At 35.6% G+C, this 13,741-nt stretch overlaps 2 protein-coding genes across 2 annotated transcripts; one reads left to right on the forward strand and one right to left on the reverse strand.

The window, feature by feature from the left end:
- Positions 1-68: 68 nt before the first annotated feature.
- LOC135619670 (leucine-rich repeat protein 1-like) lies at positions 69-5,655 on the reverse strand. Its single transcript, XM_065121907.1, has 6 exons — positions 5,332-5,655; positions 3,332-3,403; positions 1,323-1,466; positions 870-941; positions 705-776; positions 69-382 (listed from the first exon to the last, which is right to left on the reverse strand). Exons 1-6 carry the CDS (start codon positions 5,556-5,558, stop codon positions 313-315), a joined length of 657 nt encoding a protein of 218 aa, XP_064977979.1. The 5' UTR covers positions 5,559-5,655; the 3' UTR covers positions 69-312.
- Positions 5,656-7,550: 1,895 nt separating this feature from the next.
- On the forward strand, positions 7,551-13,483 carry LOC103995375 (rhodanese-like/PpiC domain-containing protein 12, chloroplastic). Its single transcript, XM_009415945.3, has 8 exons — positions 7,551-7,876; positions 8,032-8,148; positions 9,658-9,749; positions 11,004-11,104; positions 11,201-11,311; positions 12,652-12,760; positions 12,899-12,949; positions 13,163-13,483. Exons 1-8 carry the CDS (start codon positions 7,636-7,638, stop codon positions 13,241-13,243), a joined length of 903 nt encoding a protein of 300 aa, XP_009414220.2. The 5' UTR covers positions 7,551-7,635; the 3' UTR covers positions 13,244-13,483.
- Positions 13,484-13,741: the final 258 nt, after the last annotated feature.

Genomic DNA, 13,741 nt, shown 5'->3' on the forward strand with positions numbered 1-13,741 from the left:
CAACCATAACCCAGCAGTTGCAATTGCAAACATATCAAGGCGAAGTCATATTTAGAGAGCCACAACCATAACCCAGCAGAAGTAGCTTGCATTGGCACAATCCAACATTTATTGAGAACAAGCAATCATCCTTGATATACTTATCTACATAAGCATACAGTAACAGTTCTGGTTTGAGGTACCCTTACAAACAAGATAAATTCCTTCATCACCTACAATTACTAGTTCAACATATGTGACAAGACTATTATGGAACATATTTGTGCCAGCCAGGTTGTGAAATGGTGTCGTGACTTGCGTCATCAAGCCCTTTCAGCAGTTTGTGTCATACAATGCAAGACCCTGCAACTCTGGACCTTCTAAACGTGGATTGTTCTCAAAGCTGCACATAAACAAGGGAAATTTAAACAGCTAGAAGAGGATAAAACCTATTACAAGACAATCTACAACTCTACACATGAACTGTATGTTTTATTCTCGTTAGTAATGCCAGTTCTGCATGACTACCATTAACCATTTAACAAAAGTGGCAGACACTTACACAACTCTACTAACCGAAAAGGAAGCACCAGATGAATAGGCAGTTGTTGAACAATGCTTGGTATTTAACAACCAATATGCACTTAATAGATAATTAGAGATAAAGGAAAAGCAAATTAAATCTGGCACAAATAGAAAAAAAAAAAAAAGAGGAAAAGAATTACTTGTTTAAGGGGATGTGTTCAAATGGTCCAGTGGTGGGAATTGTTCCACAGAGATCGTTGTTTGATATATCACTGGAAACGGCCGAATCAAAGATTATCATTAGCTAACATAAATGGACCATCCTAAAAATGTGATGAATTCAGAACCAAACTAAAAGCACTTACACAACTTTGAGGCTAGAAATTTTAACAAGTTCCCTTGGGATTTGACCAGTCAAACGATTATCATTGAGCCGTCTGGAAAAGCAAGCAGATACAGATTAGTTTTGCTACATAGTTTGAATCAATAAGATGGGAACATCTTCAAAGTTAAAGCAGAATATATACATATGTATAGTTCTACTGTATGTACTTAGAATATATATATATATATATATATATATATATATATATATATATATATATATATTATTCCTGCCTTGATTTGTCAAAACTTTGACAATTCTAGTATTATATAAGCAGCATAAACTTAATTCACAGATATAAAACTAACTATGAGTTTTGAAAACCTCACTATTAATACAATGCCAGAAACAATACCAAAAAACAGATTTAATAAAATGGCTTACCAATGTTTGTACAATTTAAATGAAGACTGAAACTTTTTTCACAACTTACAAGAATACTAGAGACTTAAGCTTCCCTAGTGTTGGAGGGATAACCCCTGAGATGTTGTTATTATACAAGTCCAGGCTAATGAGACTCTTCAGATTACCAAACTCTGATGGTATTGTCCCTTGGATATTGTTTTTGTAGAGTTCCCTGTATGAGCAACAAAAGAAAATTATTTAACCTTTGGTTGACATTGAGAAGTATCATTTTGTTTAATAATAAAGAACCATAATAAGAAATCCAGAAAGTTCAGCAAATATCATAAGAAGATCACTGAAATTTCATAACAATAAGGCTCCAATGAACAAATTCATCTTCACGAGATCAGTGGAAACAACTAACAACAGATAATGATTTCCCCAACAGCTAAAATACAGATCAATAGGAGATCTTTATAGAATGCTGATCAACAATCGGCAGATGTTAAACAACATACTTCTCTTAAGGTATGGCCATAATGTCATTAAAAAGATGAATCCTTGATTGTTAAAGGAGAAGCTTCTTGTAACATTTCAGAGTTAAAGTAGGCCAGAATCAATTTGGACTAGTCAAAGTAGGCCTGAACAGAGCTGGATCATTCAAAGAAAAATGATCTTGGATTAAATTCTTACTCCACAAAGAGTTTTATGCAACTGGTGGATACTCAAATTTGTCAAGATCAGCCAAGAAGACCAATTGTTTACCCAATAAGTCCAACTTATTTTGCAGTAATTTTAAGATCCTATCCAGTCAATCCCCATCCATATTAGAAGCCAATTCTGAAACAAGATTATCAAGTAAAGCTTCCCATGATCAAGTTCTGGACCATTTTATTACTTGGGTACTTTTCTAGTCAAAGCAACATACCATGATCAAGTTTTGCACCATTTTATTAGTTTGCCAATGAGGCAGAACCAAATATCAAAAAGCAAACATGGAAGTATATGGATAGCACACTAAAGCCCCCCTGGCACTGGCTTGGTATGTTCTACAAATCCTTGTTCGACGCGCAATTACAATCATCAAAATAAAAGGGGAGCCAAAGACCGTTGAGTAAAGCTTACCATCCATAATCTGCCTAGGTATTTCATCTCTATCAATTACTACTAGTTAACTGTGCTTTGATCTTCTTAATATCACACAATTGGTGAACGGGATCTTAGGTCTTGAAAATTAAAATGGTTATTGATCAGAAGAAGCATTCCTTAAGCAATGTCCAAAATGTCAATTGACCCAAACAGAAGGCAGTTTTGAGAATTGCCAAAGGATCTAAGAATTTATCTTTGGCTTCTAAATTAGATTTCCTGCACAATGGAATATGAAAAACATTCTTTGGTAGTGGATCTAACATACCACAGGCAAGTATCAGCATGTTATTCCATGGTCAAAATATTGAAGTTGAACTTCTAATCTGCAGAGCTACACTCATGGATCTTCCATGTTTTATACTTCCTTCACTCTGAATTGGGAGATAAGGTTGCAAGGCCAAAAAAAGAAATTTGGCATTCATAATAATAAAAAGCAAAAACATTTTATTAGCATTCTAGTTTAGACTTAAACTCCTCAAAGAAGAACTTCTTTTAGATCTTAGATCAAGTGAGAAACAATATAAAAACAAAGGAAGAGGAAGAGAAAATGCAAAGAGGGGACTTGTAACTGGACATGCACAAGTATCTTATTATTAGATCCTTTATAGTAAACAGAACATATATAAGCAATGCATATATGCAATTAACAAAATAATGCCAAGAGTGCCTAAGTGATATGAAAACCTAGCTTATATTTATTAGCTATTTCTCCACTGAATTTTCCATTGCCCAATTTTATGATGATTTGAAATGTTTAGGGCTTGAAACAATCCTCGGTTATTAGAAAATAATGCATCTTTGGTAAAAAGAAAATGATAAAACTATGCATCATAACAATCATTACCTCAACATCAGTTTTTTACAGCAAGAAAGCAGAGTAGACAAACACAGGAAAAAAGACAGACACATGATCTAAAATAATTAAAGAAAAAGGTGAGAGACTATTACAGATATTGCAAATGTTCAAGGCATCCAAGTTCAGGTACAAGATGGCCAGATAAATTTGAATTGCCCAGGTCCCTGTAGAAAGCAACATCACATGTCATACAACAAATAGGAGGATGACTCATAAGCAAATAAGGTGGATAGAAGAAATAAATAAATAACATGCATGACACAATGAGGAAGACCAACCAAAGTTTAAAAGTTCTTGATGTGATAATTCATCAAAGACTCAAAGTCTCCCATTGAGCAAATAGTTACCACTGATTTGTGAATTAAATAAAGGAGATTCTATAACCCTAAAACTCAATCATGTTTTTAAAAGTAGAGAAAGACACAACAGAACATAGTCCTTAATTCCTTATAACAATTTGAAAAAAATAACTTATTCTCAATCCCAACAGGGAGTGCTGGCATATGAACTATTCTCAAATATTAATTTAGTTTACTAAACAAAATCTTTGACAATTCTAAGGATATGCTAAAATAATTCAATTCTATTTCCAGCTTCAACTTCAATGCTAATTGCTACAGTTCTTTACAACAATAATACAAATTTATACAAAGAAAGAATAAGCACAAGTTAACCTTCTGCTGCCGTACAATTGTGGTATATTACAGGATATAAGAGTACCAAGGAAAAACTCAACAGTCCAGAATCTTGCTTAATAAACAACTGAATATGTAAAAGATAGGCATAACAAGGAATTATTTTGACAAACTTATCAGTATTCTAAGTTTTCTTCATTAGATATACATTTCTGTTCCTTTACTCTATCATAATAGTATAGGTATTTACATTAGAATTACTATAGATCCTCCGCAGCATGTCTGCTATATTTTTTTCGATCCTATCAGAACTATTCCTAAACATCTAAATGAATCATGAAGGCATATAAAATGCTATTCAATTCAAATGTGTTTTCGATAACTCCGCTGAAGCCAGAATCTCGATGATCCACACAAGGAATGCTGATCTACATGTCTGAGTACATAAAAATATTTTCCTTCTGAATTATAAAGCTCAAAAATAAAATTATTTTATGTCCCCACTACATTTAGAAACTGAAAGGGAATAAAAGAAGAAGCTCAAAGAAAACAACATGTCATTGTATCCAGCCCCCATTTCTCTTTTTCCCATTGATTGCTTGAATTTTTCACATCAGAAGATTTTCCGTAACATGTCCTAACATTGTCCCTTTTCTACCAAATTTTTAGATATATTAGTAAAAGTATGCAATTCATTCGCCTAGCAATGCTAGTTGGGGAACACATTCCTGGGGGTGTTTGTTGTCCAACATTCCACTGCATGATCCCAATCAGTGAAAAAGGTTTTCCACTAAGGGCCTTGGCCACTAGTGTGCCGATCATACCATCATCAAAAAACACTGTGAATCTGTGTCTGACTGAGCGGACCAACTCAGCACTTCAGTTATTACAGAAAATATCCCAAGTATAGCTCGCCGATAGAGTTTAATTCTTCCTCTTAAAGAAAGAGAACTCATTCACGGACTGTCAATGTAAGATTTTTTCCCTCTTTTCAAGATTCATGTTCCCACAGATTTCATAAATTGGTATGATAACCATCGCCGGAGTACATATGACAGACAAGAGGAAAAAAACACCAGTATTTTACCAAATATTTCTATCGAACGCACTCTTAACTATATAAATTCACCAACCACGTCAAACTTCTATGTTTACCAAATTCGGAAACTTGCTCAACTATTAGCGACCATAAAGAAGCATGTATAATCACTTCTTCCAAAAGATTTCTCGACATACATTTTCTTAGAACTTATCACATCACTAAAATTTTCACCAAATCTGCATCCTAACAATTAATAACACAACACTGGTCAATCATCAGGTCAACGAAAAATGCAATCCTGTCAGCAAAATTGCAGATATATAAATTCCGTCAAATCAAGAAAGGAAGGAAAAACAAGATATCAGAATGAAAACTTAGAGGGGAGGAAGGGAAACGGAGGCGCCACGGAACCTACACGCGAGTGACGCGATTGTCCTGGTTACATGTGATATGGAACCAAGTGCAAGGGTTCACGAGAGTCGGATCCCAGCTCTGCAGCACGTCGTCCGGGTCCGAGAGGCTCTTCCGCAGCGCGTAGAGCGCGTCCCCCTCGGAGTTGGACGAGACCAACGGCGCCAACAGCAAAGCCATTGCCAGAACAACCACCAGAGTTCCCGCTGCAACGTCAGCGACGACGGCCATGGCTCGTCCGCACCGAAGGCTCTCACTCGCAAGATCTATGGATAGGGTTTCGGCGCTCCTTCGCGGTGGGTTTCGGTGGGAGTGCGACGGCGTTTGGGGAGATGAAAAAGCCGAGTAAAAGAGAAGCCGGTGATTAAGTTGCACGCTAGCAGTCGTTTAGGTTAAATGGTTACTTAGCAGTGAGACGAAAAAGGCAGTAATTGAAGGATCAAACGAGCCCGAATGTTGTTGTACTAAGCGAGGTGGGCTTCGGATAACGGCCGTCTTTAGTAGTCTTTGATGGTTCGATTGCCACTCCTATGGTAAACTAGTTCTTAAAATTTCCTGCACAGGTATAGCTGTCGAGTTTCCAGTGGCATTTTAAGTTTTAAGATGCTTGCATTCTTGGATGAGATGTAGAGAGAGCAGATAAGTTGTCTTAATTTGGCTTTACCAACTCCCACCTATCATCATTAAATGACTTCATTGCTCATATTATTTATATTTTATAGAGTAAAATTGAACATATATATATATAACTATTTTTGTATTTATCCTTCTAAAAATAATTTTTAGCATATATATATATATATATATATATATATATATATATATATACACTTGAAAAAGATAAGAATTTTGTACATGCCATTACAATAATTTTCAATGATTAAGTGTTATTCAACTATTGATTTGAAACTCTAAATAATATTATTTTTTAAAATATGAATTATAAAAATACTCAAGGCTTTAGCTATCAAGTTTACTATTTAGAGGTTTATTTTTTACTATTGATAATATATGTTTACTATTCATAATCTCTAAAAAGATTAATAAATATTAATTTACTATTTATAATTCTTTTTTTTTTTTTCTTTCCCCCACATCCCTTGTGATCATCATTATGCATGCTATCGCAATTGATGTTTCATAATATTCTTTATCATGCATGCTATCCCTATTGCTAATTATCACCTTCCAATATGTGCTCTGACTTTACTCATCACCCTTGACATCATCCTTCGAGGAGGAGGAAGAAGAGAAAGAGGACAAAGTGAACGCCCATTGCATCACCTTCCTTCTTTAGTAAGGAAGGACATGGCGCGGTTTGCACCATTGATTCCCTTATCTTCTTCTCTTTGTTTCTTCCACCGGTTCCTCTCCTAACGACAAGGAGACATCTGAGCTTGTTTTGCTCATGCTTCATCCATCCTTCCAGGAAGCCGTCTTTCCTCTAATGATAACTACTGCAAGAGAAGAGCGAGACATGACCACCTCCACTGTAGAGTGGAACTCTTTTCTTGGTAGCTTGACATGCTTTGGAATCTGTTCTTTGCATCACTAGCAATGCTGTCCCCATAAACAAAGAGCAAGACAAAGAGTGGTGCAGGATTTAAGTAGATCAAGAGGACAGTCCTTTTGAGTGAGTTCTGAAGACAAGCATAAACCTAAAATGAACTATCAGATCATGTGAGCTGCTGTGGATTGTAGTTTTGTGCATCACTGCAGAAGCTTTTGATTGTTATTGTTCGACTTAGTTCTTGAAAAGAAGGATTAAATAAAACCTTTTAGCGCATAGGGTAGGTTGATTTTTTATCTGTTTGGAGAAGGATTTAATGATTTTGAAAGATAATTATATATTATCTTATGTAATTAGTTATCTTTCGTTTCTAATTTTTATATTTTTAAAAATTATATTAAGATTTATATATTTACGAAAGTAAAATATTTAATTCTGTTGTTTCAGTAAAACCTCTCTCTTTTAATTAGAAAGTAAAATATTTAATTCGTAAAGTTAAACTTGTAAGTAGAGTTTGGCTCTCCTTCCAATCCAATCCAACTTAAGAAAATATTTTGATTTTGATTTGATACCAATATCTCAAGAAAATATATTTTTTAGTTTGCAAGAAAAAAATAATAACGATAATCTTTTCAATCATCGAGGGGTTATATTTGGGTCATAAATTAGGCCCATTAAAGGCCCAATATGTTGCCTACCTACATCCAATAAATGCGGTTCCCCTGACGTCGTTTCCACCGAGGTTGCTACCAGAAATCTATAGAGATCTGGCGGCAGAAGCAGATAGATGATATCGCAATGTCCCGACTTCCCTCCGCTTCCTCGTCCTTTTTCCTGCAGCGGATCAGACTCCCAGCCATCTCCTCCCTCATCGTCTCTGCTTCGAGACCTCCTTCCCCCTTCAGATCCTCCTCTTCTCAGCCCCGATTGTCTTTCTCCCCAAGATTGCGCCACTCGCCTGTCTCTCCTCCGACTTCTTCTTCCTTCTTGACGTGGGCCGTGCCGCCCGTGGTGGGCACCCCAAGGTTGCGGACCAAAGGTTTGATTCGAAAGCTAGGTTTTTGGATTGGTCTGTCGAAATTCAATGCAATAAAGCTCTGTGCTTTTGGGTTTTGTACTAGTCACTAGTTATTTGGGAGTGTCACCATGGCTTACCTAACTTTTACTGGTTGATTTTGTAATGTTTGTTTGCAGTTTGTTACTGTGCTGGAAGCAGTGGAAGGGAGAATAAGGAGCTTCTGGTACAGCATCTTCTTGTCGGTGAAGACAACCTTACGCTTCTGCTGGAGCTCCAGCAGCGTATTTCAGGAGGTCAGCTTCCATTTTGAATTTTGTTTATTTTTTGCGTTGTAATTATTTATAAACTTATATTTTACGATGCAGTTGCTGTGAAATTTCATGCTTGGTGGGGTAATGATAAGTGCTGCAAGTGGCTGTTTTCTGAACGATGTTCTTATGGTTAGATTAGGGAGGAAATTCAAGGTTACAGGAAACAGAAGTCCTTTTTCTTTTTTGCGTATGATATTTGTTTGGTTGAGGTGAAATGTTGTAGCCTTGAACAATACTCCCTGCAAGCTATTTTTATTTATGATTGCATAGGTGATAAGTGAGATGAACAATTAGGTAATACTGATTATTCAAAAGTAAACAACTCAACGAAAAATACGGACCTGTATTAGATGGGAAGTTATGGCTGATAGACAAAAAAGAGCAAACTAAAATGCTAATTTAACTGAGTTACAAATGGTGGGGGACAAGAAGAGGGAGGGCCATTTCATTTTCAAGAGCTCAGTGGTCTTTACTCTTAGAGACATGCATTGTTGATAGTATGATTGCACTCAAATGTTTCCGATGTTTGAAATATCCTCTCGGCTATAGCTAGCAGTGACTCAAAGACGTGATGTTGGTCTCTGGTCTCAACTGTCCAAGTGTTGTGAATCTGAGATGGAAACCTTCAAAATTGAGACATGAGATTCCACTTATATCTAGCTATATTCATATTACATGTGCATTGAGGAAAACTTAATAGTTACATTTACTGTCTGCAAACTTCACATTAAAGGCAAAATTTGTGTGTGGAAGTATCTGATGTCTCATAGTCAACAGTGACGGGATTATGGTTGGCTGAAATGAAGTGTCAAGGCATGCTCCAAGTGCCCTGAAGTGTATAAGTGTCCATGTGCATATTGCTTAACAAAAACCCAAAACTGCCAGATAGGAATTTCTTCCTTTGAGCTAACTCTAGAGGAACACATAATATCTACTATAACATAACTATTTCATCATCTGATTTGATGCTTCACTTTTGATGTTCTTGATACTGAAAATATTTGGATCGTTTGCATGTAGCTGTCACAATTGCCTGTTCATAATCAGTTCTTCCTCTAAATCTGCAACAACATTACTCAAAGTTATAACGCTGAAATATTTTCTCTAGCCATAGACCAGATATGTGGTAGTGGATCCATTTAACATAACTAATTCCTTTTATTACTCTTCAATGCGGACAACTCTAAATTTTCACAAAATTTAACCTGTGTGAAGATACATCAAGAAAAAGAAAATTTTTGTTTTGAAATTCCTAAAGTTTCAGTCATTTTCATGTCTGGGTTCTCCATGAAAGTCAACATGATAATGCATTCATTTCATAGCCCATAATAACATTTTGGTTATAACCTGTTTTGACCCTCAAGCATTTTGTTTTCCACCAATTCTCTCATTTTACAATTTCTCTAAGCAAATTTCTAGTTTTTTTTATTTTCAATTGTAGGCTGAATTGTATCTTGATAAAGGTATGGTTATACATTGATTCATCTTCAGGAGTGGATTTAAGTGATTTAGCTGTGGAATACTCTTTATGTCCATCAAAGGAAAATGGTGGAATGCTTGGGTGGATTCGAAGAGGGCAAACGGTAATTTCATATGTTACTTTCTGCAAAGTTAGGATGGCATTAATTAGCTCAAATGATAATGAATATGGCTAGTTAGTCAGATGCCTTATATAGAGAAACCAACCATACTGATGTGCATGTGGCCTATCATTCTTCTGTTGGATTCACGAGTATGGAGTTTTTAATTTATTGTTGCACTTCTAACAAGTAAAAATTGTCACCTTTGTAAAATTCAAGAAGTTGATTCATTTATGCACCAAAAGATTAAAGCTTCTTACAGTTATAATTAAAAAATTATTAGAAAGAGTACCTAATTAATGGCTTGGTATTAACAGAAAGGATATTGTCTTGACTCTTCCTATTGTTGCTGAAAGGTTCAGATTTCAGAAAAATAATTGAGAAGTTAGCATTTAGAGAAAAGCTCTGTAGACCTGCTCGTGCTTATATAATGGAGTTGAGGCTTATTTCATCTAAAAGATTTCCCACAGAAAAACTCCACTTGTGTTTGACAAGAAATCTGATGTCTCAGTATCACCGGAAAAATACTTTAGAATTAACAATTATTAATAAACTACTTGTTCTACCAGAGTCCACCACTTTTGATGCTTAAAAGGATCTACCATTTATTACTAAGAGCCATGTGATGAACGAAAGGAACTTTTGCTGAATTTTGGGTTCAATTTGTAACTGTTAGTGGGACTTTTGAAATTCATGGAACAGGCTCCTTGGTAATTCAACTAAAAAGTGTTCCAAATTATTTTTAGTTTCTTGTTTACATTTTTTTTTAGCTGAGACTGCTCTCCAATATCTATGGAATGCTTCCTCAAGATAACTCATTATAATATGAAAAACTGGTCCTGATACATTGTTTCGTTTCTCTAATGGAATGATTTGTCCTCTCATATTATTCTTGTGGTAGGTGTCAAATTTATTCAGTGCCCCCAACCAGATTTTTGTCAAATTTATTCAGTGCCCCCAACCAGATTTTTCCCATCTTACAAATAATTGTGGCTTATGTACCAGTGCTGAAATGATCAAAATCTAGCAGAAATGACTTTTTAACTTTCTGTATCTAAAGATGCATAGAACATTGAGTTGTTGATCATTTTAGTTGCATGAGGTAATTTTGTTTCTAATATCGTGAATTTATAAATTTTTTTAACAATTTCTTTGGCAGATGTTACTTTTCTCCTCACCACCAAAATTTTATTAAGATATTATCACATGAAACCAAGTATCTTGTAATATTTAATTATATTTGAGAAATCCAATCAGGTTCCAGAATTTGAGGAAGCTGCATTTAGTGCTCCTTTAAAAAAAATCACACGCTGTAAGACTAAATATGGATGGCACCTCCTGCAAGTGCTTTCTGAGAGGTACAAACTGTAGACGTCTTGTGTGGTCTTTTTGGGTACTTGTTCATGTTCACATAGCTGTCAGAATGATTATTCTGGAAAATCCTGCAACCGCAGGGAAGAATCAGTTCTTCAAGATGTTGAGCCTGAAGAACTTCATCTGAAAATGCAAGATCCAAGTTTTGTTGAGGAAGCTCAGTTGATAGATGTAAGAGAACCTGAGGAAGTGTAAGTATGGTTCTTTTATTTATTTCTTAGCAGCCTGAGCTCTGTCTTTTAAGTTTCTGGAACATCAACTGAACTTTTGCTTTCTGGTAAACAGAGGTTAAGACATGCCTGACAGATGGATTTTCATTTTTAACGTACTGTTACTCAGAATGGTCTCTTGGACTTAATAGAGATCCAGATCACTTGACAGATGCTCTTTTTTTCATATCTTCTGCCAAATTGTTTAGGGTAGATATTCAGAACTTCTCTTTTACAGACACGTCAGTGATAAAAAACTACTTATTCAATGGTCCAAGTGAAAAAGTTGCTGAATGACTTCTTTTACCAGGATCCCTCTGGTCAACCCAGGACTCATGAGTATCTGAATACAACATTTTGGCATGTGTCTGTATGATTAATACCGTGAACTTATCTGACATTTGATGAATCAAAGGGATCAGTCGGCTCATGTCAAAGCTCATTCAAGCATTTTGATCTTGAAGAATGAAGCCTGAAAGGCATAGGCTTGCAAAAACATGTTCAACCATCAGTGAATATCCATAGCATGCTAACTTGGACTATGTCATGTTAATACACATACAAGCATTTTAAAAATCTTGAAGAATGAAGCCTGAAAGGGATAGGCCTGCAAAAACATGTTCAACCATCGGTGAATATCCTTATAGCAAGCTAACTTGGACTATGTCATGTTAATACACATCGTAGCTAACCTCTTGCTTGAATCTTAGTAACATGTAAAGCATGTGAAGAAATTGAAAGTTGGTTTTAATTAGTTTTGTTTGAAGATGTATACACCAGAGCTTTGCAGAAGAAGCTCTTTGATATTAGGTGGATTGGAATTGAACAATCATGCAAGGATCTGCATTAATCACTGGAAGGTGACCTTTTATTATAAACTTCTACTGGTTCAAGCATCGAATCCAATATTTCATAGTATATGGTGAAAATGTGAGTGCTGTAATTTTCTAATATGGTTTTGTTCATAGTTCTTCTCAAGTTGTCCTTTGATCATGAATTGCCAAAGGGAGCAAACGTTGGTCAAAGCTTACTTTGAGCTGTTCATTTATATGCTTTTCAATGTCTTTGTAGTAGTTGCTTTTTAAAAAAAAGTTGCAATACGACGGACCTGAGATGCAGCTTCTTGTAGGCCTTTGATGATGTAGTGCATCAGATTGTTTCTTATATCTGGCTTGCTTTTTGTTGTTCTTGGTCTTAATAGTTGCTTCTTAGGATTTATAATTTATATACATTGGTAATCTAATATACTTTTGGGTGCTTTGCCTTTATAAGCTCATTGACAACCTCAGACGTTTTTATCATCTGTTAATTCTGTATGACAGAGCTCAAGCTTCTCTGCCTGGCTTTAAGGTTCTTCCACTTCATCAGTTTGGAACATGGGGATCACTGATAACTGATGAGTTTGATCCTGAAAAGGACACTTATGTTTTGGTAATAAAAGAATTCCTGAAATTTAGTACCATATTTTGAAGTTCCCTAAATAACTGGGGCATTACATCTTGTTGTTGATGTTGTTTGTTTATTATGTTACTGTTTGATCTCACTCGAGCTTGTTATCCTGAACTGCAGTGTCACCATGGTGTGCGGTCTCTACAGATAGCAAAATGGTTACAGACACAGGTATATCACTTCATCACAAGCTATTGCTTTCCAATTGTGGATACTTCTTTTGATGATGAGTTGCTTGTCTTTTTTATGTTTACACAACATGATAAGGTACAACTTGAAGTGCTTATCTTTTTTCATTCACATCAATACATGCATTATGCACACAATATATATTGCATACTGATGTTGCTGTAATATTCTCTCCTGTGTTTTCGCATCTTGCAGGGATTCAAAAGAGTTTTCAACATATCTGGAGGAATTCATGCCTATGCCATCAAAGCTGATCCATCTGTTCCGACATATTGAACAACTTTCACCTGTTCTTTACCTACTAGTGGCTTTTGTCGAATAAGCATATTCTGTGCATGCAAGTAGTTCCATGTATCTGTATCGTTATTAGGTAGGTCATACAAGCATCATGATTTGTAATCTAATGCTACAAATGTATGGATTAAGACTACTTTGAGCAGTTTTACTCAGGTAGCATCATAGAGATGTACAAGTTGTAACAATCACACAGGATGATTTGTGTTTCCTTTCTTTCCATTGACATCTGTTAGGTTCCTAAGGTGGTCAAACCCATCAAGAATGGAGATTGACTTCGATGAGAACATCAAACTGTCATGTGAGGACAAAGCACACAATGAATAAGTTGATCTGATTAGATGCAGCTCTTCATGCTGAGGTTGTAACGCTGTTTGCAAATGGCTTGTGTTGCAAGATGATGGACGATGCATTGTTTTCGCCGATTATTTTTATGATTTGTAACTTCATTGCCGTTCCCTGAAACAAATTTTGTTCCTT

The sequence above is a fragment of the Musa acuminata genome, chromosome BXJ2-8, assembly GCF_036884655.1.
Source record: "Musa acuminata AAA Group cultivar baxijiao chromosome BXJ2-8, Cavendish_Baxijiao_AAA, whole genome shotgun sequence".
Classification (NCBI taxonomy): Eukaryota; Viridiplantae; Streptophyta; class Magnoliopsida; order Zingiberales; family Musaceae; genus Musa; species Musa acuminata.